Source organism: Bufo bufo, chromosome 2 (genome assembly GCF_905171765.1).
Source record: "Bufo bufo chromosome 2, aBufBuf1.1, whole genome shotgun sequence".
Classification (NCBI taxonomy): Eukaryota; Metazoa; Chordata; class Amphibia; order Anura; family Bufonidae; genus Bufo; species Bufo bufo.
The window spans coordinates 454,447,039-454,470,523 of record NC_053390.1 but is presented as its reverse complement, the minus strand read 5'-3'; the positions used below and the strand labels follow the sequence as shown (position 1 = coordinate 454,470,523).

The 23,485-nt window shown below is 48.0% G+C and overlaps 1 protein-coding gene across 1 annotated transcript in view; it reads left to right on the top strand.

The window, feature by feature from the left end:
• Nucleotides 1-23,485, top strand: part of LOC120990918 (CTD small phosphatase-like protein 2) — a 48,935-nt gene that overhangs the window by 20,178 nt on the left and 5,272 nt on the right. The window contains exons 5-6 of the mRNA XM_040419808.1: nucleotides 2,510-2,596; nucleotides 2,966-3,028. Of these exons, the coding sequence (XP_040275742.1) occupies nucleotides 2,510-2,596; nucleotides 2,966-3,028 (150 nt within the window). The remainder of the gene's footprint in view (nucleotides 1-2,509; nucleotides 2,597-2,965; nucleotides 3,029-23,485) is intronic.

Here is a 23,485-nt window from a genome sequence, read left to right as displayed (position 1 = left end):
ACAAAGCCTGGTGAACATGTGGAACGTGGAGTTCCAGCTCGTGCTCACGTCGCACAACAGTCGGTGAGCTGGCAATTGCAAGCGCTGCTGCAGCGTTGCCAGACTGTCTGAAGCTGTAGATGACTTAGGAAAATGTGAACACACGTGGCGCACCTTCACCAGTAGCTCAGGCAAATTGGGGTAGGTTTTGAGAAACCGCTGAACCACTAAGTTTAAGACGTGGGCTAGGCATGGGATGTGTGTGAGCTTGCCGAGCTCCAAAGCCGCCACCAAGTTACGGCCATTATCGGACACAACCATGCCTGGTTCTAGGTTGAGTGGCGAGAGCCACAGCTCAGTCTGGTCTATTATCCCCTTCCACAGCTCTGCGGCGGTGTGCTGTTTGTCCCCTAAGCATATCAGTTTCTGAAGTGCTACACTGCTTCCAGCTACCGACTGATGGCTGACTGGTGCTGCACGCAGATAATTCGGAGGTGGAGGAGGAGAAGTGGGGGTTGGAGCCACTAACGTAGGTGCTGGCGGAAAGCATGATCGACGTAGGGCCCACACCCGTAACCTGTGCCATCCCAGGGTAGGACTCGCTCCCGGCCTCCACAACGTTTACCCAGGGTTCCGTCAGGGAAATGTAGTGTACCTGGCCGAATGCACTTGTCCATGTGTCCATAGTTAAGTGGACCTTCCCAGTAACTGCGTTGGTCAGGGCACATGTGATGTTACAGTACACATGTTGGTGTAAGGCAGGCACGGCAGACCTTGAAAAATAGTGGCGGCTGGGGACTGCATAACGCGGGACGGCCGCCGAAATCAGGCTGAAGAAGGCCTCAGTGTCCACAAGCCTAAATGGCAACATTTCCAGCGCCAGTAATTTGGAAAGTTACGCATTTAGTGCTATGGCCTGTGGGTGGGTGGTTGGGTACTTGCGCTTGCGTTCAAATGCCTTGTGCTTTTGGAAGACAGGGGTGCTTAAGCAACTGGAAGCATTTTCTGCTGCAATCCAACCGACCACCTGGTCGCACTGCTCCGATTTCAAGAGTGGTGTCCTGCGCCGCCCTGCAAACTGGGAGATGAAGCCTGCTCTGGCAGCAAGCACAGTTTTACCGCACCCAGGGCCACGGCCTCTGCGTGCACCATCAGCATCACGGCCACTGCCCTGTCCCTTACCGCTCGCCTTCTTCATATTAAATGTTATAAATGATTGAAAGTCTGTCACACGTACAGTAGCGCAGGATTTGGAAGTGTATGCGTAGGCAAATAATTTAAAAAGGTATTTGGGATGTGGAAACGTTACACAGGAGAAATACCGCAGATAATGTCAATGCTGTCACCAGCGGCTAATAAAAAATTACAGGGAATGTCACAGGTATTTGGGATGAGGAAATGTTACACAGGAGAGGTACCACTGGTAATGTCATTGTCCGCAGTGTCTACGAAAAAAGTACACTGTAGGTTACAGATACATTTTTTTCAGCGCACACTTTACACTGCAGATGTGGTGCAGCTAAGGTCACTGTCCACAGCGGAAACCGTCTACCGAAAAAGGACACTGGATGTCAGATATTTTTTGGATGCGCATACTTTACACTGGAGATGTAGCGCAGGTAATGTCACTCTCCGCAGCGGACACCGTCTACCGAAAAAGGACACTGGATGTCACCACAGATATTTTTTGGATGCGCACAATTTTGCTGTGCCACATCTCCAGTGTAATGTCCCTGTCCGCAGCGGACACAGTCTACAGAAAAAGTACCCTGGATGTCTCAGATATTTTTTGGATGCGCATATTTTACACAGGAGATGTAGCGCAGCTAATGTCACTGTCTGCCGCGGCCTAACTATTGCATGCTATTTAGCACAGGATGCGCTAAAAATAGATATTGCTGCCACACAACAGTCCTTAAAAGGACTTTTGGGTCTGTAGTTCTAGTGATTTAGCGCAGGTTGCGCTTAAAATATATATTGCTGCTGCCACATACAACAATAGTCCTTAAAAGGACTTTTGGGTCTCTGAAAAGTTTTTCTAATAAAATTATTCCTATATCACTCCCTACACTGTTTGTCCCTTCCTCAGCACAGCTTTCCCTGACTAAGACTGAGCCGAACACACGTCATCGGGTGCTATATAGCACCCAATGACGCGTCCCGGCCAGCCAGTCACTGTAATGCCAGTAACCAACATGGCTACAGCATTACAGTGAGGGCAGTACATAACTGCACATTTATTGGCTGCGTAGCCGAGCATGCTCGATCAACACTAGTTCCGATTCATAACTTGTAGCAGGAAAATTAAATGAATGGCACAAAGTAGTCACGAGAATAGATGCTCCAGAACTATTATTACATGGAGAATACTAGTAGTTACTAAAACAGACATGTCGGGAGAGGTTACAGGCTCTCTGTAAAGCTGGATAGGTGTGCTAATATTAGCTTATATGTGCTTTTGTCTAATTATTGACATTGTGTGTCAGGATTGTTGTTTTAGCTGCTAAAGTATATCCACTATTTACTGCAGGAAGAAGTCCTGGTTGAGAGCTCACTAGTTCCACAACCTGATGCAGAATTCACATTTTTTACGCCCTTTCAGGATACATATTACAAGGTAGGACAGTTTGCTTGTTTGCGGTCATGATACTCTTTGTAATATAGAATTTGTAATGAATTGTTTTAGGAATTTAATGAATAAGTTACAGGTTATACTGAATCTTTTCCCATAAATCTATATATCTATTTGCTCAGCTACTTCTGTTCCATAACCTGCTGCCTGTAGCTTAAATTGCATTTTCATGGTGTTCGGTTTCCTTTACTTTCTTAAAATAATCTAAAGTATTAATAAACTGATTACTGGTAGTGCAACCCCAAGATTATCTACAGCTGAGGTCTGTGTGAACAGGTTGCATTGGTTATGCTAGTTTTACTTCGGGTACAGTATGCAGAAGATTTTGTACAATTCTTAAATCTTATATTTCAGGTGTATCTAAAGCTACGACCTCATGTGAGAGAATTCTTGGAGACACTGTGCAAAATATACGAGGTGAGAACAGAGATTACGACCTCCAGTCCTCAAAGGCAGCAATACCACCCTTGAGTTTAGTCAGCTGGGCCTTCTTGTGTGACTGACCATTGCAATTTGGTGCAGAATAAAGTCCGTTTCGGCCACATTTTAGCATTCATATTGTGCCCGCAATACTTCTCTCCTGACGTGTAAATAATTGTATTCCACATGAAATGACAATTCTGGAGCTGCCGTTCTTATCACTCTATGTAATGTGATTCCTCTATTAGACAGAAAACCATGGAGCAGCCAACTGCGGACACCTTCCGTGTGCAGTCTGCATTTTTCTCACTCTTATTACTAGAAATGACTTTTCTTCTCCGCTGTTTGGAAAAGAATAGAACATATCCTATCATTTGCAGAACGGACACGCGGATGAGGACAGCACGTAGATGACACTGTCCAATCAGTGCTTCTATTGTCTGTGCTTCTAGACTGTGAAACGACACAACCTCAACTGGTAGCACCCAGTTGTATTTTTATTCATAAACATCTAGTAGGAATAATAGAGGAATGTCACAACATGTAGTCATAAAAAATGTTCCAGAATTGTTATTGCATATGGAATGCAAGACAAATTAGGAGAGGTGACAGGTCCTCTTTAACCCCTTAGTGAGCAGCCTGTTTTTGGCCTTAGTGACCAAGCAATTTTTTTCCTTGTAGCATTCAAAGAACTGTAACCTTTTGATTTTTTTTGTTTTTTGTTGTTGTTGTAGTTATAGTTTTTAATGGCACCATTTTGGGGTACACATAACTTACTGATTAACTTTTATTAACTTTCTTTGCATAAATAATAAGATAACTTTATTGTTTGGGTCAGTACCATTACAGCAATACTAACTATATATCTATATTTTTTTATTTTTAAGTTTACTCAAATTGCACGATAAAAACCCTTTTCTTAAAAAAAAAAAAAAAGTTTTGAAATTTCTCTCTCTCGTATCATTGGGGGACACAGGACCGTGGGTATAGCTGCTGCTGCCACTAGGAGGCGACACTAGGCTAAAAAGTGTTAGCGCCTCCTCTGCCGGCTATACCCCTCCCAGACAGGAGAGAGCATATCCGTTTCAAGCTTAGTGTCGTAGGGGGCAGACCTCCCTGCTTGCAGGGCGGCTTATTTTCGTTATTTTTTTCTTTTTCCCTTTTAGGTAGGGGAAACAAGGCGCCTGCCCCTCTGTCGACCCCCTGGGAGCAAGGCCAGTGTCTGAGTCCCTCACTGCTCGACCTCCCCCAAGAAGAAAAGGTGGACCAGGGCAGCCCAGCTCCCCTGCTTCCTGCCATCCTAAGGGTCACCTGGTTTCGGCGAGACCCCCCCCCCCGCCATTCCAGTCTCCTGCCACTTCGGGTGCCAGCTGCTGAAGAGGTGACCCAGCTGGATTCTGAGGAGGGGTGAAGAGAAGAGGATGAAGACGGGGTGAGTACTCGGGATTAGGTGAGTATTATCTGCACCCTCCATTCCCCCCTCCCCTTATTTCCCCTTCCCCTTCCCTCTCCATTTCGGCCACCAAATTAGGATGGAAGCCTTCAATCATTTGATTTTCACAAGGGGGCACTGGGGAACATCCCTGGGAGGTCTCTCTCTCTTCCTGGGCCCTAATTTACTTTCCGACTGGCCGTCCCGTGACTTTAGCCCCCAGCCTCGTTTCGGGCCTACCAGATTTCCGGGCTCCGGCCCGAGGTCCTCGCTTCCCGGCCCGCAGGGCACCCGCAGCAAGGGGGGGGGACAAGCAACGCATCTTGCGCCCCATTCGGAGCTCCCTCCGTTCTCCGGCCGACCGGAAGTGTCTTCCGGTCGACCGCATATAGCAAATTTAGGCCCATGGTTCTAGGGCCTAAATTTCCCACTGTGACGCGAATGGGCGGGGATAAGATTCCTGCCGCGGCTCTGAGCACTCTGCAGGACCGCAGCTACCCAGTTAGATCCAGCTTCAGCCGGCAGCACCTTTCCTCTGGGAACACAGGACCTGGGTCCCCTGCATGCTGGTAGGATGGTTCACCCCCCCTCTCCAGCAGTGAGAACACTAGTATACAGACATGTCCGATTCCACTAGTGACCCCCGTATACCAACGGCCGCCACTTATTATGCCTGTGTGAAATGCAAGATTAAGTTCCCTCGTGGCCAGCCGGACTCTGTGTGCTCCGCATGCTGTGAGCCCACACAGGTTCTGCCCCCTCAAACCACGCAGACGCATGACTACCCTTACCGGGTGGAACCGGACTGGGCCGTGCCTTATCCCAGGCAGTGGAGGACCTCTCTAAGATATCCCAATCCCCCCTCACTCTCATGGGTCGCTTGGTTGATAAATCCCCACCTGCACAGTCTGTGCCCTCCTCTGCAGAGCGTCTTAGGGGCAGACCTTCGCACAAACAGCCCAGAGCAGGATGTCAATCCTCCTCTGATGCCTCAGCATCCCCTCCCCCCCCCCCCCCAAGGGTCACGTTCGGATGCGTCCTCCCTACCAGGGGAAGTTTTGTCAGATGGGGAGATTGGTGATTCAGACTCTGATATGGATCCGGAACAATCTTCCAAGGTTGCTTTCATGGTGGACAGCTTAGTTTCGGCTATCCGTGACACCTTTCAGGTGCAGGACGACTCCCCCTCCACTAGTCACCAGGGAGTGTCCTTTCTTTGTGCTAGGAAAACTCCTAAAGCCTTCCCCTTGCATGACTGCTTTTCAGTTGTTGTGGCTAAGGCGTGGGACCATCTGGATCGTCGCTTTAGCACGTCCAAGCGGCTTGATCTCCTTTATTCCTTTCCGGCAGACTGGGTGGCTAAATGGTCTTCACCCCTAAGGTGGATCCTACGGTAGCACGCCTAGCCAAACACCCCGCCATTCCGGTGGCTGATGGCTCAGCCTTTCAGGACCCGGTGGATCGCCGCATGGAGTCTTGGGCAAACTCCATCTTCGTGGCTAGTGGCTCCGCCCCATTTTCACCTCCATTTGGGTGTCTAAGGCGGTCTCGGAGTGGGCACTCCGGTTAAACCAGGATTTGGCGGCGGATATTCCACTTGCTGAGCTCCAGTCCTTGGCTCTGCAGATCTCACAGGCGGGAAAGTACCTCTGCAAAGCATCCTTAGACGCAGGCTCTCTTGTCGCCGGCGCACGTTTTGCGCTAAGCGGACAAATGCCCAGGCACAGTACTTTTGTCGCTTCTCCGGCCGCAGCAGCAGCTCCCCCCAGATCTTCCACGCAGGACCAGCAGAAAAAGCCATTCTTCAGGCCTCAACCTGCCTTGCGTCCGCGGACACAGCCTGCCTGTCCTTCGTTTGGCATGCAGTCCTCCGCATGAAGATGCGCACCCTCTCGGGTGGGGGGGTCGCCTACTCCTTTTTCAGGAAGTGTGGCGGGCCCACATCTCCGACGTGTGGGCGCTCGAAATCGTAACCTCGGGTTACAAGATCGAGTTTGCATCCCCTCCTCCGCACCGTTTCCTCTCCTCCCAACCACCCAGGGATCCAGGTCGGGCGGCAGTCTTTTTCCAGGCTATCCAGTCCCTCCTCGTGCAAGGTGTGATTTCCACGGTTCCTCTGGCGGAGCAATTCTCGGGTTTCTATTCCAACCTGTTTGTTGTCCCCAAAAAGGAAGGATCAGTTCGCCAGGTTCTGGACCTCTAGTTCCTCCGGGTTCAGCACTTCAGAATGGAGTCCCTTCGCTCCGTGATTGCTTCACTGGACCAAGGCGAATTTCTCTCTTCTATAGACATTGCCCCAGCACATCAACGGTTCCTCTGCTTTGCAGTGGAGCACCACCACTATCAGTTTGTCACCCTTTCATTTGGCCTGGAGACGGCGCCGCGAGTTTTTACAAAGGTACTCGCTCCTCACATTGCGCTTCTTCGAACCAGGGTCATCCCCCTGATCCCCTATGTGGACGACATCCTAGTCAAAGCAGCGACCTTTGGACAGAACGAGGACAGCCTGCGTATCACTCTGGATATGAAGGCGCGGTTCGGGTGGTTGGTGAACTTCCAAAAGTCTTCACTGCGTCCTGCGAGACGGATGACTTTTTTTAGGTATGATCCTCGACACGGCCACGGCGATGGTGCGCCTCCCTCTGGACGAACGGCTGACCCTTCATCTGTCAATCCGTCTTCTCCTCCAGCGCAGGGACCCTTCCATTCGGTTCTGCATGAAAGTCTTGGGGGCAATGGTCGCTTCTTTCGAAGCGATTCCGTTTGCTCAATTTCACACCCGTTCACTTTAGCGGACAATCTTGTCGTCTTGAGACAAGTCGCCGGATTCCCTGGACCGTCACATCGCCCTACCCCCAAAGGTGCGGTCGGCACTCAAGTGGTGGCTTTCGACCCCAACCCTGGAGTCGGGGAAAATCCTTTCTCCCGATCTCATGGACGCTCATCACCACCCACGCCAGTCTCCAAGGTTGGGGCGGAGTCTTCCCGCCCAGGACCGTCCAAGGTATATGGTCTCGGTCGGAGTCCAAGCGACCCATCAACATAATGGAGCTCTGGGCCATTCACCTGTCCCTTCTACATTGGACCCCTCTCCTCCAGGGCCGGCCGATCAGGGTACAGTCAGACAATGCCACGGCTGTGGCCTATATCGACCATCAGGGAGGAACTCGCAGTCAAGCAGCGATGGCGGAGTCAGCCAAGATCCTGCGGTGGGCAGAGACCCATGTGCCAGCTCTTTCGGTGGTCTACATTCTGGGAGTGGAAAACTGGAAGGCGGATTTCCTCAGTCGGACGACGGTAGACCCAGGGGGATGGTCTCTACACCCGGAGGTGTTTCAAGCGATCTGTCTCTGGTGGGGTCAACCAGAGGTGGACCTGATGGCTTTCAGACTCAATCACAAGCTCCCCATCTTCTTCTCTCAAACAAGAGATCCAAGGGCACACTCTGTAGATCCACTAGTGGCACCATAGGACGGGTTCTCACTAGTGTATGTGTTTCCGCCTCTCCCTCTCCTGCCCCGTGTCTTACGCAGGATCAAGATGGAGGGCATCCAGACGATCCTCATGGCCCTGGATTGGCCTCGTTGCGCGTGGTACACGGACGTCATTCATCTCCTAGGAGACACTCCGTGGTGCCTTCCGCTCAGGCCTGATCTTCTCTCTCAGGGTCCTATCTTCCACCAGCATTTCGAGTCGCTACGTTTGACGGCGTGGCTGTTGAAACCGCCATTCTGAAACAATAAGGTTTCTCTGACCGGGTCATCCGCACCATGATTAAGGCCAGGAAGCCGGTGTCATCCAGGATTTATTACAGGACCTGGAAGTCCTTTTTGCGTTTCTGTGAGGAACGTAGCCTCTCCCCGCTACACTTCTCTCTCTCTCTCCGTCCTCCTTTCCTTTCTGCAATCGGGGCTAGATTTAGGCTTTTCCCTGAGTTCTTTAAAGGGGCAGGTATCAGCGCTTTCAATTTTTTTCCAGCGCCCTCTGGCTCTACAGGCTCCGGTTAAGACATTCCTGCAAGGGGTGGCCCACACCGTCCCTCCTCATCGTCCCCCCTTGCCTTCTTGGGACTTGAACCTGGTGCTGGGTTCCCTCCAATCGGCTCAATTTGAGCCTTTAGACATGGTTCCCCTCCGTATTCTCTCCTGGAAGGTGGCCTTCCTGGTAGCCATCACTTCCATCAGGCGCGTCTTGGAGTTGGCAGCGCTGTCTTGTAAGGAACCCTCCAAGGTGACGATTGCCAGGTGGATTTGTTTGGCAATTGCCGAGGCATACCACTCCCGGGGCAAGGCACCGCCCCTCGGTATCACGGCCCACTCGACCACATAAAACACATTCTTTAGTTGTTCTATAATAAATTGTGATCCTGGAGCATCAGCCTGCAGCCATTTTTGTAGGATACTACGCTTGACTACCATACATATCGTATGAAACAGACGAGGTAACCCCTCCCGACCTATCTCTCCTTCCTCATAATGAAATAAATATAGTGGGGGGACAATGGAAGCTCTCTTCCCCAGATTCTCTTCACTAAATTCCCCACTTCCTCTCACAACCTCTTACTCTGTGGGCATAACCAGATCCCGTGAAATAGATCAGTGAGACCCACTCCACACTTCGGGCAACTAGTTATCCTATCTGGTTTCCCTGGATGAGGGGGGATATTGAAGCCATAGATAGCACGATACATAAGTCTAAACTGCGTATCCCTCCACGACTCATTAATAACATGTCTCCTAACCACTTCCCAACCTTTCACCATTTTTTGTTCAATATCCCCATCATTCAGCTGTTCGGCCCATTTTCCAAATCGAATACTCCTATCCCCAGTTCCATCTTCCTTCCTCATATCAGAGTAAATTGTAGAAATTGAGACCTTCCCACCTCCTAAATCTAAGATCCTATCCAGAACATTCCTACGAATCTCTTTCTGCACCAGCCCCAGATGATTTATCACAGCCTTCCTTATCTGGGACCATTGAATAATTTGAAAGGATGACAGAGAGAACTTAGCAATCAATTCCTCGCTCGTTAACCACCTCGGTTCCGTGTCATGCAGTAAATGTTTCACATATAAAATCCCCTTCCGCCTCCATTCTTCAAACAATTTGTTCACACTACCCTGTACAAATTCTGGATTATCCCATAAAGGAAGATGCTTAGAGATCCTATAAGACAACCAGTATTTTTTCCGAAGAATCCTCCACGTTGCTATTGTATCTTTAAACAACAAAGATCGCTTGACCCACACCGGGATCACCTGCAACCTAGCATGTAGTAACGCCACTGGAGACCAAGGAGCACAGAATTCCCTTTCTAGCGACAAAGCTGAGTAGAAATCAGATCCATTTATCCAATCACAAACATGTCTTGCCATGCAAGCCAAATTATAGCTTCTGATATCAGGAAAAGCGATCCCTTCCTGTTCAATCCCTTTTATTAAAGAGCGCATTTGTATCCTAGGCCTCTTACCATGCCACAAAAAGTGCTTGAATGCTTTTACAATTTTAGAAACGTCCTTATGTTTTAACAGTATGGGGATAGTTTGCATGGGATATAGCAATTTAGAGACTGACATCATCTTGATTAGATGATTACGTCCCAGCAACGACAACGGAAGATCATGCCATCTACGCAGTTCCTTTACAATTTTATCTATCAATGGGTCATAATTGAGTCTATATATGGACTCAGGAGTAGTCCCCACCCTGATACCCAAGTAAGTTATATGAGAACGTGCAATTGGTATACCCCTCAAATCACTCACCCTTATCTGTTTCCCCCCCCCCCCTTCAAGAATAGGAACTCACTCTTTGATCTATTGATTTTTAACCCAGACAGGGAACCAAATTCATTCAAAGCTTCAGTAATCCTCCCAATATCCCTAACAGGGTTAGACATAAAAAGCAAAATGTCATCAGCAAATAAAGCCGAACACATCTGCTTCCTACCTATTTTCAGACCCTCAAACAAATCCTCTGAATTCAACCATCTTGACAATGGCTCTATCGCCAGGTTAAACAAAAGAGGAGATAACGGGCAACCCTGTCTGGTTCCTCTCTGTAATAAGAAAGAATCAGACAAACAACCCCCGGAGCACACCCTCGCCCTCGGGCCTATATACAGAACATCTAATAGCGTGCGAAACATTCCATTAATACCTACCGAATCTAGGGCAAGACCCAGCCATTTCCAGTTGATACTGTCAAAAGCTTTTTCTGCATCTAAAGTGAGAATGGCCGGGTCTTGTCCCCGATATTCCGCCTTCCCTGCCACTGAAAGAGCAAGCAGGACCTTCCTTAGATTGGTGACAGCCGCCCTACCCTTCATGAAGCCAACCTGCGCAGGAGAAATCAAAGTGGGGAGAACCTCTGCCAACCTATTAGCAAGCAACTTCGATAAGATTTTAAGATCATGGTTTATTAGGGATATTGGCCTGTAAGACTCTAGATTTTCCGGATCTTTCCCGGTCTTATGGATCAATGTTATGTGTGCCGTATTCATTCGTTCAGGTAGCACCCCCCCCCCCTCAACCCAAGAGGAATAGAGCGACATCAAATATGGAACCACCTGAGTATCCATCACCTTGTAAAAGACTGACGTATACCCATCTGGGCCCGGAGCTTTTCCAGAAGGAAAGGATTTAATGGTTGCCTGTACCTCCGCTGCCGTCAGTGGGGCATTTAGAGTGTTCAGCTGCTCTACTGTCAAAGTTGGCAAGGAAATTCGTTCTAAGAACGCCTTCCCCTCTTCCACCCTATCCCCGGCATTCTGATAAAATGCCTCCATATATTGTCCAAACAATTTATTGATCTGTTGCGGTCTGTGCTCCTTGGTCCCATCCCTTTTCCTTACTGCCTGAATATGATTCATTGGGCGCCTACCCTTAGCCAATGAGGCCAACAACTTTCCAGATTTGTTGCCAAATCTATGTAAACTAGCATCTAACTGAGATTTCTTGGAAATTTCCAGTTTCTCTGCCCACGCTTCAAAGTCTCTCTTAGCCGAAACCCAGCGTTCTTTGGCGGTCTGGGTTTGGGCCAAGAGAAAGTTGCTGTAAGCTTCTCTTAAACATGTGCTTGCTTTTTCATATTGCGCCCTAGCAACCTTCTTAATAGAGGAAACATAAGCCAACAATCTACCTCTCAAAACAGCTTTAGCCGTTTCCCAAAACAATACCGGATCGTTCACATGCTCCCTATTGTCATCCACAAATTCCATCCACCATCCCTTCATTAGTTTCACAAATTCATCATCCTTTACCAAATAATTTGGGAACCTCCAAATGAAATCTCTGCCCCCAGTATACATTTCTCTAATATCTATAAGAAGAGGAGAATGATCTGAAATTACCATATCACCTATGGCAATGTCCGCCACTCTGTGCAAAATCATTGCGGACAGAAACAAATAATCGATTCTGGACCAGCTCTTATGCGCATGCGAAAAGTGGGTGAATTCCCTCCCTTGAGGATTGGAGTACCTCCAAACATCCCTGAGAGACAACGACTCGGCAAAGTCCCTCAGAGAATATTGATGACTATGATCACCAGCTGACCTCCTATCTTCATTCTGGTTCATTACCGCATTGAAGTCCCCTCCCACTATTTTTGCACTATGCGTTACCCAGTGTTTTACCATTTAGTATGTACTGGTGACTTGCATTATTTCTTCCCATGTGCATAACCTTACATTTGTCAGTGTTAAACCTCATCTTCCACTTCTCTGCCCAAACCTCCAATCTATCCAGATCCATCTGTAGCAGTATACTGTTCTCTTACGTGTCAATTACTTTACACATTTACTGTCATTTGCAAAAATTTATATTTTATTGTGCAAGCCTTTTACAAGATCATTAATAAATATATTGAAGAGAATAGGGCCCAATACTGACCCCTGAGGTACTCCACTAGTGACAGTGACCCAATCTGAGTGCGTACCATTAATAACCACCTTCTGTTTTCCATCACTGAGCCAGTTACTTACCCACATACAGACATTTTCTTCCAGTCCAAGCATTCTCATTTTATATACTAACCTTTTATGTGGTACAGTGTCAGTTTACTTCCGCCGGCTAGATCGGGAGGTACGGGCCGCTGCATGCGCATTAAATGCTCTGCTGCCTCTGCCCATAGTGGGTAATGGAGTGCGCAGGATCTTCCCATCCTGAAATGTAATTGCCCCCCCCCCCCAGTCCCTAGTTTAAACACTCCTCCAACCTTCTAGCCATCTTCTCTCCCTACACAGCTGCCCCTTCCCCATTGAGGTGCAGCCTATCCCTACGATAAAGCCTGTAGCCGACAGAGAAGTCGGCTCAGTTCTCCAGGAACCCAAACCCCTCCTTCCTACACCAGTTGTTGAGCCACTTGTTAACCTTCCTAATCTCCCACTGCCTTTCTTGTGTGGCTCGTGGTACATGTAGTATTTCGGAAAATACTACCTTTGAGGTCTTTGCCCTAAGCTTTTGACCTAAATCCCTAAAATAATTTTTAAGGACTCTCCACCTACCTCTAACTTTGTCATTGGTTCCAATATGGATCATGACCGCTGGACCTTCTCCAGCGCCTCCCAGTAATCTGTCAACCCGATCCACGATGTGTCGAACTCCAGGAAGACAACACTCGAGCGCCAGGAAGACAACACTCCGTTCAACGATTCCGGTCTTTGTGACAGATCACCCTATCTGTACCCCTAATAATACAGGGAGTGCAGAATTATTAGGCAAGTTGTATTTTTGAGGATTCATTTTATTATTGAACAACAACCATGTTCTCAATGAACCCAAAAAACTCATTAATATCAAAGCTGAATATTTTTGGAAGTAGTTTTTAGTTTGTTTTTAGTTTTAGCTATTTTAGGGGGATATCTGTGTGTGCAGGTGACTATTACTGTGCATAATTATTAGGCAACTTAACAAAAAACAAATATATACCCATTTCAATTATTTATTTTTACCAGTGAAACCAATATAACATCTCAACATTCACAAATATACATTTCTGACATTCAAAAACAAAACAAAAACAAATCAGTGACCAATATAGCCACCTTTCTTTGCAAGGACACTAAAAAGCCTGCCATCCATGGATTCTGTCAGTGTTTTGATCTGTTCACCATCAACATTGCGTGCAGCAGCAACCACAGCCTCCCAGACACTGTTCAGAGAGGTGTACTGTTTTCCCTCCTTGTAAATCTCACATTTGATGATGGACCACAGGTTCTCAATGGGGTTCAGATCAGGTGAACAAGGAGGCCATGTCATTAGATTTTCTTCTTTTATACCCTTTCTTGCCAGCCACGCTGTGGAGTACTTGGACGCGTGTGATGGAGCATTGTCCTGCATGAAAATCATGTTTTTCTTGAAGGATGCAGACTTCTTCCTGTACCACTGCTTGAAGAAGGTGTCTTCCAGAAACTGGCAGTAGGACTGGGAGTTGAGCTTGACTCCATCCTCAACCCGAAAAGGCCCCACAAGCTCATCTTTGATGATACCAGCCCAAACCAGTACTCCACCTCCACCTTGCTGGCGTCTGAGTCGGACTGGAGCTCTCTGCCCTTTACCAATCCAGCCACGGGCCCATCCATCTGGCCCATCAAGACTCACTCTCATTTCATCAGTCCATAAAACCTTAGAAAAATCAGTCTTGAGATATTTCTTGGCCCAGTCTTGACGTTTCAGCTTGTGTGTCTTGTTCAGTGGTGGTCGTCTTTCAGCCTTTCTTACCTTGGCCATGTCTCTGAGTATTGCACACCTTGTGCTTTTGGGCACTCCAGTGATGTTGCAGCTCTGAAATATGGCCAAACTGGTGGCAAGTGGCATCTTGGCAGCTGCACGCTTGACTTTTCTCAGTTCATGGGCAGTTATTTTGCGCCTTGGTTTTTCCACACGCTTCTTGCGACCCTGTTGACTATTTTGAATGAAACGCTTGATTGTTCGATGATCACGCTTCAGAAGCTTTGCAATTTTAAGAGTGCTGCATCCCTCTGCAAGATATCTCACTATTTTTGACTTTTCTGAGCCTGTCAAGTCCTTCTTTTGACCCATTTTGCCAAAGGAAAGGAATTGCCTAATAATTATGCACACCTAAAATAGGGTGTTGTCATTAGACCACACCCCTTCTCATTACAGAGATGCACATCACCTAATATGCTTAATTGGTAGTAGGCTTTCGAGCCTATACAGCTTGGAGTAAGACAACATGCATAAAGAGGATGATGTGGTCAAAATACTCATTTGCCTAATAATTCTGCACGCAGTGTAGAGTCTCCCACTATCAGCACCTGTCTGGCCTGCCCTGCTCTCCTGGTCCCCTGCTTACTGGAGCTGACATTCCCCTGACTGGCAGATGAAGTCTCTGGCTACAGCAGTGCTCTCCCTGAACTGACATCCCCCTCATCTTGGAAATTTGCTGGGGTGTGTCAGATCTGGGCTAGCCTCTCCGGCACTCTTCCCTCTACCCCGCTTTCTAACTGTTACTCAGCTAGCTACCTCACTTTCCTGAGCCTCCTTGCTACCACCCTCCCCCACATCTGCCCCCTAAGAGTGCTTGCTCAGTGAGCAGCAAACTCTTTTCCAATTTGTCAACGCTTCTCAGTGTTGAAACTCGCCCGGTTAGATACTTGATGTGCGATTCCAAATGCTCACATTTTGAACAAATATATACACTCTCAAACGGCTGTTCCAGGGCTGCATACATTAGACAAGATGTGCACTAGACTGCGTTGTCAATAATGGAACACATACTAAATGGGGATTACGCAAGAAAAGAGAAAAAATACAATATAGTGCAGTGATAAGAATCTAACTTACTGTAGTCCCCTACTAAAGTCCCTGAATCTGAAGTCATGTAATCTAAAGTCACACACTTAATACAAACACACTCTTGAACTCAAACATGCGAACGCTCACAAAGTCGCAATGTCTGTCTGCTTGTATAAGTGCAGCTCTCAAACCAGTCAGCTTTTTTTCCTCTGGGTTCTTCAGAGATATACTGGACTTAATCCATAACTTTTCCGTGTGCTGTTGATGATTGGAATTAGGCCATCTACCAGCATCACCTATGTTAACGTTATTTCAATCAGGGCTCTACAAGATGTGGTAATTAAAGAATGCACCCCGTATAGTCTCTAACATTGGGTGAATGGTATGAAGTCGTTATGATGCCCACAAGAAAATATACTTTAGTGGGCAGATTCTGAGACAGACACTGAACTCCTAGAATTTGGTCATAAAAGGCCATTAGCATACACACTAGCATCCCCCTGACATCGGAGGCAAGGGGTTTAGTGGGGGGAATCTGCAGACCTTCCTAAGGTGTAGGTGTCACTGTAACAAGTTGTCATTTCTTTGGGGGACAACTCGTTGATGATCCTGCTACCCCCAGGCAACCAGATTTCTACAACTCGTGTCTTAAGTTATGTTTCTTTTATACCTTTTATTTTCAAACTGTTATTTTTTTTAATTGTATTTGTATGTCCTTGTATGTTTACCTTTTAAAAACTTTATTTTTTTGTACGCACTGTCCTTTAGATATTAAAACTTCACTTTAATAAGAGCCTTCTTGTGTTCTAAACCAGGGATGCACAACCTGCGGCCCTCCATCTGTTGTAAAACTACAACTCCCACAATGCCCTGCTGTATACTGATAGCTGTAGGCTGTCCAGGCATGCTGGGAGTTGTAGTTTTGCAACAGCTGGAGGGCTTCAGGTTGGGCATCCCTATTCTAAAGGATTTCATTACCTCAGAAGAAGCATTACGTATATTGGTGTATTAACTGTGGGGATTCACTCTGGTAGTTAGGACTAGCGGATGCAGTATAGAAGCAAAGTACAAAGTTCTTGAATCAAACAGCGGTGTTTATTCACACATTGGTGTATAACAAAATGCAGATAAGGTGTATCACAAAATGCAGGTGGCTTGGTGTTTGTTCACACACAAGGAAAGTCCATAAACAATAAAAAGTCACCTTTTCTCCTGGGTGTGAATTCACACCCTGTTAGCAGTTCAGCCTCATCAAGTCCACAGTCCTCAAGCCAGGCTCAAACCACAAATCCCAGCACAGCCCTCAGTTCACAGCACACAGACTCCTGAGCGAGATAAATCCACCACACCTGGCAGTGCTGGCTGTTTTTTATGCCTGGCAAAACCCGGCCTGGAACATGGGGCATAGTCACCCACCCAGCACTTTGAGTACTCCCAGAAAGAGCCGTCCCGGATCAGCTATGACAGCCATGCTAACTCTCAAGGTGTCAATTAGCAATAGCTGCTGCTGACACATAAAATACCGGCTCTTACTTCACCGAGGCCAGGAACCTCGGTGACACATACCTTCCATCCACGATGATTCCAGGTACCTTCTTAAATAACCCTGTGGATGCGAGAAAGAGTAGTGGGTTTGAGTTGGCAATTGTGAGTAGAGATGGCCTTGCAGTTTGCCGGCGGTTGTTTTGCGGCAAACTTTGCGCGTTTACGGTTCGCCGAACATGTGGTGATGTCAGCCGGCGCCATATTCTTTTGCATTGCGCCGAACTTTGACCCATGACACATCCATCAGGTGGGACAGGACAGCCAATTGAGACGTTTCAGCACATGGATACACCCCCACCCTATCAAAGAACCCGATCTGGCAACCATTTTACATTCTGTGTTTTGCCAGTGTAGGGAGAGGTTACTTTATGGAGAGGGACAGGCTGTTAGGGACCCCAAACGCTAGCTAATAGGGCCACAAAAGTTCTTTTAAGGACTGGTATAGGTGTGCTATTGATAGGTGTGATATACTTATATTATACTTTCTAACATAGAAAGTATATAGTGCATTTGTATTGTGCAGCAGTTGTGTGCAGTTCTGCTGCGATACCGCAGCTATATAGAGGGACAAGCGCTAGTGGAACAACTATTTGCCTAGCAGTGTGCGGAGGTAAACAAACAAGCCCTTGCCCTGCGTGATTTAGCACAGGGCAAGGGATTGCATTGGAGCGTGAAATGCTCCAATGCTCATATAATAGGGGCCGGATGGGTGAAGATGGGGATATGTTCGGGTTCAGCTCTGAACCCGGACAACCCCTTGAAACAAATGAAGACTGCATTGTTTAGGTGGTCTGCATTGTTAATGGGGGCAGGGGCGTTGGCGTATAGATTAAGAATCTGAGGTCCACATCTGAATCCAAATTAGCAATGTCTTCGGGGAGCAGAACAGGGCTGTTAATATAGGCATCTGTAGAGCGAAGTCACACATTGTGGCAGTATTACGGCCAGATCCCCCATCAGTGTGTCATCCACAGATCCCTCATAACAGTGTGTCATTAACGGATCCCCATAACAGTGTGCCATCCACAGATCCCCATAACAGTGTGCCATCCACAGATCCCCCATAACAGTGTCATCCACAGATCTCTTATTAACAGTGTGTCATCCACAGGTCGCCCATAACAGTGTGTCATCCACAGGTCGCCCATAACAGTGTGTCATCCACAGGTCGCCCATAACAGTGTGTCAGCCACAGGTCGCCCATAACAGTGTGTCAGCCACAGGTCGCCCATAACAGTGTGTCAGCCACAGGTCGCCCATAACAGTGTGTCAGCCACAGGTCGCCCATAACAGTGTGTCAGCCACAGGTCGCCCATAACAGTGTGTCAGCCACAGGTCGCCCATAACAGTGTGTCAGCCACAGGTCGCCCATAACAGTGTGTCAGCCACAGGTCGCCCATAACAGTGTGTCAGCCACAGGTCGCCCATAACAGTGTGTCAGCCACAGGTCGCCCATAACAGTGTGTCAGCCACAGGTCGCCCATAACAGTGTGTCAGCCACAGGTCGCCCATAACAGTGTGTCAGCCACAGGTCGCCCATAACAGTGTGTCAGCCACAGGTCGCCCATAACAGTGTGTCAGCCACAGGTCATCCACAGGTCGCCCATAACAATGCCCTTTCTTGACATTGAAATATCAAGGGGTAAGAAGGAAATGATACAAACAAGAACATTCAGGAAGCCTACCTCCACGAATTTGCTTCTGCACTGGAGTAGTCACCACCCACAACCCCTGAAAAGAGGGATACCGGTAGGACAGTACCTACAGAGGAGGAACTGTTCTACCTGGGGGGCCTTTAAACAACAAGCAAATTACCTGCAATGCAGATTTCGTGAGAGGGGCTATCCTGATATAGTTCTTAGAGCAGCATATAAAAGAGCTTGTGAGAGCAACCGGGATTAACTACTGTACCCAAAACCTAAAAAAACAGACAGTGGTCCCATACGCCTCATAGGTACCTTTGATGGTGCATCAGAAGAGGTTAAACAGGTGCTGAGAAAACACTGGGATGTTCTCCTACTTGACCCTGATATTAAAAGGGTAGTCTCTGAAACAGCACAGGTCACCTACCGTAGGGGCCTCAGCCTCAAAGATCGCCTAGTCCACAGCCACTTCAGTGAGACCCAAGACACCAAAGAAACATGGCTCCGGCGTCCTGTTGGATGTTTTTTACTGCAGTGGCTGTGTGGCATGCCCACATATAGTGCAAGGACACTCGTTTTGTGGCAATGTCACTGGCAAAATATACCAAATTAAACACTTTGTGAACTGCCGCACTAAGGGTGTGATATACAATATAAACTGTGAATGTGGCCTGGAATATGTGGGCAAGACCACTCGTGAGCTGCGGCGACGGGTGGGCGATCATCTGGGCGACATAAGAAATGACAGAGACACACCCTTGGCAAAGCATGTCAATGGGGTACATAGTGGTGACCTCTCTGGCCTGAGATTCGTGGGTATTGAGGTGGTCCCATGACCAAGGCTGGGGGGGGGGACTGGGATAGGAGGGTCTTGCAGAGAGAAACGTGGTGGATCTTCCAGTTGAAAACGGTGGCTCCCATGGGATTGAATGAGCAGCTGTCATTTAGCTGCTACATTGACCCCTAAGTGCCCTGGTTTGCCACCAACCCTGGTATCCCTGTCCCTTCCCTGTCCTCTTAGAACCCATTGTTTATGTTTATACTTACCAATCAGCATTATGTGTTGTCTGGGTCCTAAATCAGAACTGCTAAATTCGGGCTAAGGTATAGCTAATTGTAATTATGTCAGATATCATAAGGATCAGCCTTATAAACTCCTATATGTAATCCTGGGATCTGTGGACCTTGCAGACCCTTGGGATAATTATTTTATTGTAGCATTGTATGTGGTGGACCAGGATTGCCCGCTGGTCTAACTAATACACTGCGACAAACCCGCCTGCTGATGACGTGGTTAACTTAGAGCGGATCTTGGCAGCGCACTGGTTTCGGCAGCTGTGACACTGACCGTTCACATGTTGAGGTCCCCGCCCCTTGGAGACATCTGGATGTTTGAACGGTTGCCTTGCAGTGACGACATGTCTTTACACTGGGCGCTTCCTAGTACTGCTTGGTCATGTGACCGGGGATTGAGCACGTGACGTGTCATGTGACCCGGTCGGATGACGCAGAGTGACGCGAATAGACGGGGAATGGGCGGAGTAGTGCAGCTTTTTAAATGAGCCGCGAATGTACCTCCATTGCTGCTGCCACACGCAGGACGCCGAGGAGTAACATCCGCATCTTCTATCTGTGGACAATTGACATCGAACATTGAGCAGATGAGTAAATGGTGACTCTGTGCCTTTATACCATTGCTGTTTAGCGTTTGTGTGCACACGCCATTGAACAGCTGAGAATATTCATTGGTGGTATCTGACCAGGATAGCTGATTCAATGTGTGTGAGTTAACATCTTAATGAACATTGAATGGAACTAGATCTGGGCTGTTCTTATTGTTTGAGCCTGGACTATAATCATACTGGTGTGTACTGGATACACTTGGTGTGATTGGTGACCCAGAAACTCGTGGTCATAAGAATTTTGGGCAGACTTTGTTATAACCGCCTGAAATTTAACTGATCTATCATTGATGTATACACTTAGATTGGATGGTAACCTGACACTTATTGGTCACAAACCCGTAATCTGAGACACTTGATCAGACTGGTGACAAGATATCTTGCAGTCACTAGTAACTTGGATTGACCATATTGTATAAACATGGAGTACATTTGACTTGTGTCTTCTGTATACACACCATTTGAACAAGTGACCTGATACATAGTGGTCACGGTTATAGGAATTAGTCCCCTGAGGAATTGGTAACCACTGAGGAAACGCGTCGGGACATTTATGTGATTATTTGTATTAAGGGATCTCTTTTGACCCAAGAGTGTTGTGTGCACTAGTGTTGCGGGCCACAACTAGCCACACTGCGACACAGCATAACCAACCTCAACTTTTTGACAGTTCTTTTGCTCTCCTTAGCTGATAGAGTTTGTTTGGATCCATTGGACCTTATTCTATCTATCGGACAAAGCTGGGCAGTCCATGTTTAGGTAGGGTGACGACAGGGCTAGTACACTAGGGAAGGGGGGGGGAGAAGATAGAGCTAGGGACACCTAGGGTTTGCGACCCAGCAGTGTGTCCTTCTATCTGTGTATCTTTTTCCTCTTACTCTATTGGTACCGCTATCCCTGTACATTGGTCTCCTCCCTCTTTTTGATAGCATTGCTATTATAAGATACTTATGCAGCCAACTGGTTGCATTCAATGCATTTTTAATCATTTAAAGGACCTATTATTTTATTTGACATTAATAAATGTTAAGTTTTATTCAGCTACCCATTAGTTGTGATTTTTCATTGGATTTAAAAGGTCTAGCCCATCATTACCAAGATCATATGAGTGCGGGACAATAGCCCCGCGGGCGGCCCAACATGCATAGTATTATTGTAATCTATGATGTACTCCCGTGCGCACAATCAATGCCGCTCCGGGACATATGGCCCGCTCACGGACCGTATGTCTTGGAGGGCATACGGTCGTGTGCAAGAGCCCTTATGGTCCAATATTTCAGGATTTGGAGCCCCAGTTTCAATTTTGCCCAGGGTCACACATTGTCTAAAACTAGCTCTGCCCACCAACTACTGCCATATAAACTGGTGGACTCTGAGGCCTTTAGAAAATTTGTGGCCATTGGCACACCACAATGGAAGGTCCCCGGAAGGAAATATTTCTCCCAGAAGGGCATCCCAGAGCAATATGGCCACATTCAGCGGCAAGTTAATATATCTCTGGCACACAGTGTCGGTGACAAGATACATCTTACCACAAACGGGGAAGGTACATAACTTTTACTGCCCACTGGGTGAACCTTCTGATGGCCATCAAGCATGTAAGTCTTTGCTCCCGTGTGGATTTGGTCTTACCGCCAAGGATTGCATGCCATCCTGCCTCCTCTTCTCCTCCTCCTACTCCATCCTCCGTCTCCACTCGGCTGACTCCTCCTTTTCCACTGCGCCCCCAAAGCTCCCAGAACCTATTCGACATGCCAGGTGAGACGTTGCCATGCTGTGCTGTGGCTGTTGTGCAAGAGCCACACCGGTCCTGCACTGCTTTCAGCTCTGCTGTCACAGGCCGATCAGTGGCTAACCCCGCTCAATTTGACAGTTGGTAAAGTGGTGTGCGACAACTGTGCCAATCTGCTGAGCGCGCTGAAACAGGGCAAAATGACACACGTGCCGTGCATGGCAGACGTCCTGAACTTAGTCGTGCAGCAATTCGTTACCAAATATCCCGGAGTGCAGGACGTCTTGCGGAAGGCCAGGAAAATATTTGGCCATTTTAGAAGATCTTACACGGCCATGGCTCGCCTTGCTGACGTTCAGCGGTGACACCACTTGCCCGTCAGATGTCTGATTTGTGACTGCCCGACGCGCTGGAACTCCATCTTGTATATGCTTGATAGGCTGCTCCAGCAGCAATGGCCGTTAACTACTACCTGTACAAACTCTGCAGCAGAACAGGTTCTAGGGAGCTTGGTTTCTTTTCACCGCGCCAGTGGCTGCTCATGCGTAATGCATGCAGACTTCTGCGGCCATTTGATGAGATCACCAAACTGGTCAGTCGCAGCCAGGGAGCCATCAGTGATATCGTACCTTTCGCCTTCTTTCTGGAGCGTGCATTGCGGCGTGTCATTGATCAAGCCGTCGAGGAGCAGGAGCTGGAAGATGAGGAAGTCGCAATGCTGAATGAATTCCCAGGGGGGGCTACTCCATCTGAGACAAGTCAGCAGGAGTCAGAGGAGGATGGTGGCTGGGGGGGGAGGAGGAGGAAGAGGAGCAAGAAGAGCAGGCTTTGAGGGGACTTTAAACTTTTCGGGAATCCCTGGTGTTGTCCCTGGCTGGGGAGAGGAGACCGAGGACGACATTCTCCTGGGCGATGAGCAACAACCAGGGCGCTCCACCACTTCCAATTTAGTGCAAATGGGGGCATTCATGCTCCAGTATTTGAAGAGGGACCCCTGTATAAAAAGCATAAAGGGCAAGGACCAGTACTGGGTGGCAACGTACCTAGACCCCCGGTACAAACACAAAATGACGGACATGGCCATTTCCAGGCCTTGCTACGAGAGATGCTGCATTCTGCTGTTGCGGGCGCTGGCAGAGGAATTTCCACCCACAGCGAAACAGGTGTGGGTACCAATCCTACCGCGCCTGCAAAAAGAGGGCGGTTTGAAGATGTGTTGGTCACTTCGGATATGAGATTATTCTTGTAGCCGACCCATTCACAGCCGCCCTCCGGATCTAGCCTCAGGGAACACCTAGACTGACAGGAGTCCGACTACATCGGGTTAACGTCCGATGTGGACGCTCTGAGAAGCGAGGAACTTCTGGACTACTGGGTGTGCAGGCTTGACCTGTGGCCAGAGCTGGCACAATTTGCCATGGAACTCTTGGCTTGCCCCTCGTCGAGTGTCCTGTCCGAAAGGACATTCAGCGCAGCGGGGGGATCATGACCGATAGCTCACGACATTGTGGACTACCTCACATTTCTAAAAATGAAGGAGGCATGGATCTCGGAAGAATTCACCTGTGACGACCACGTGTAATTGAATTTCCTCATGCCAGCCCACACACCCAGAACACAGAATGGTCCTTGTCTTATGTATATACAGCAGCATAAAA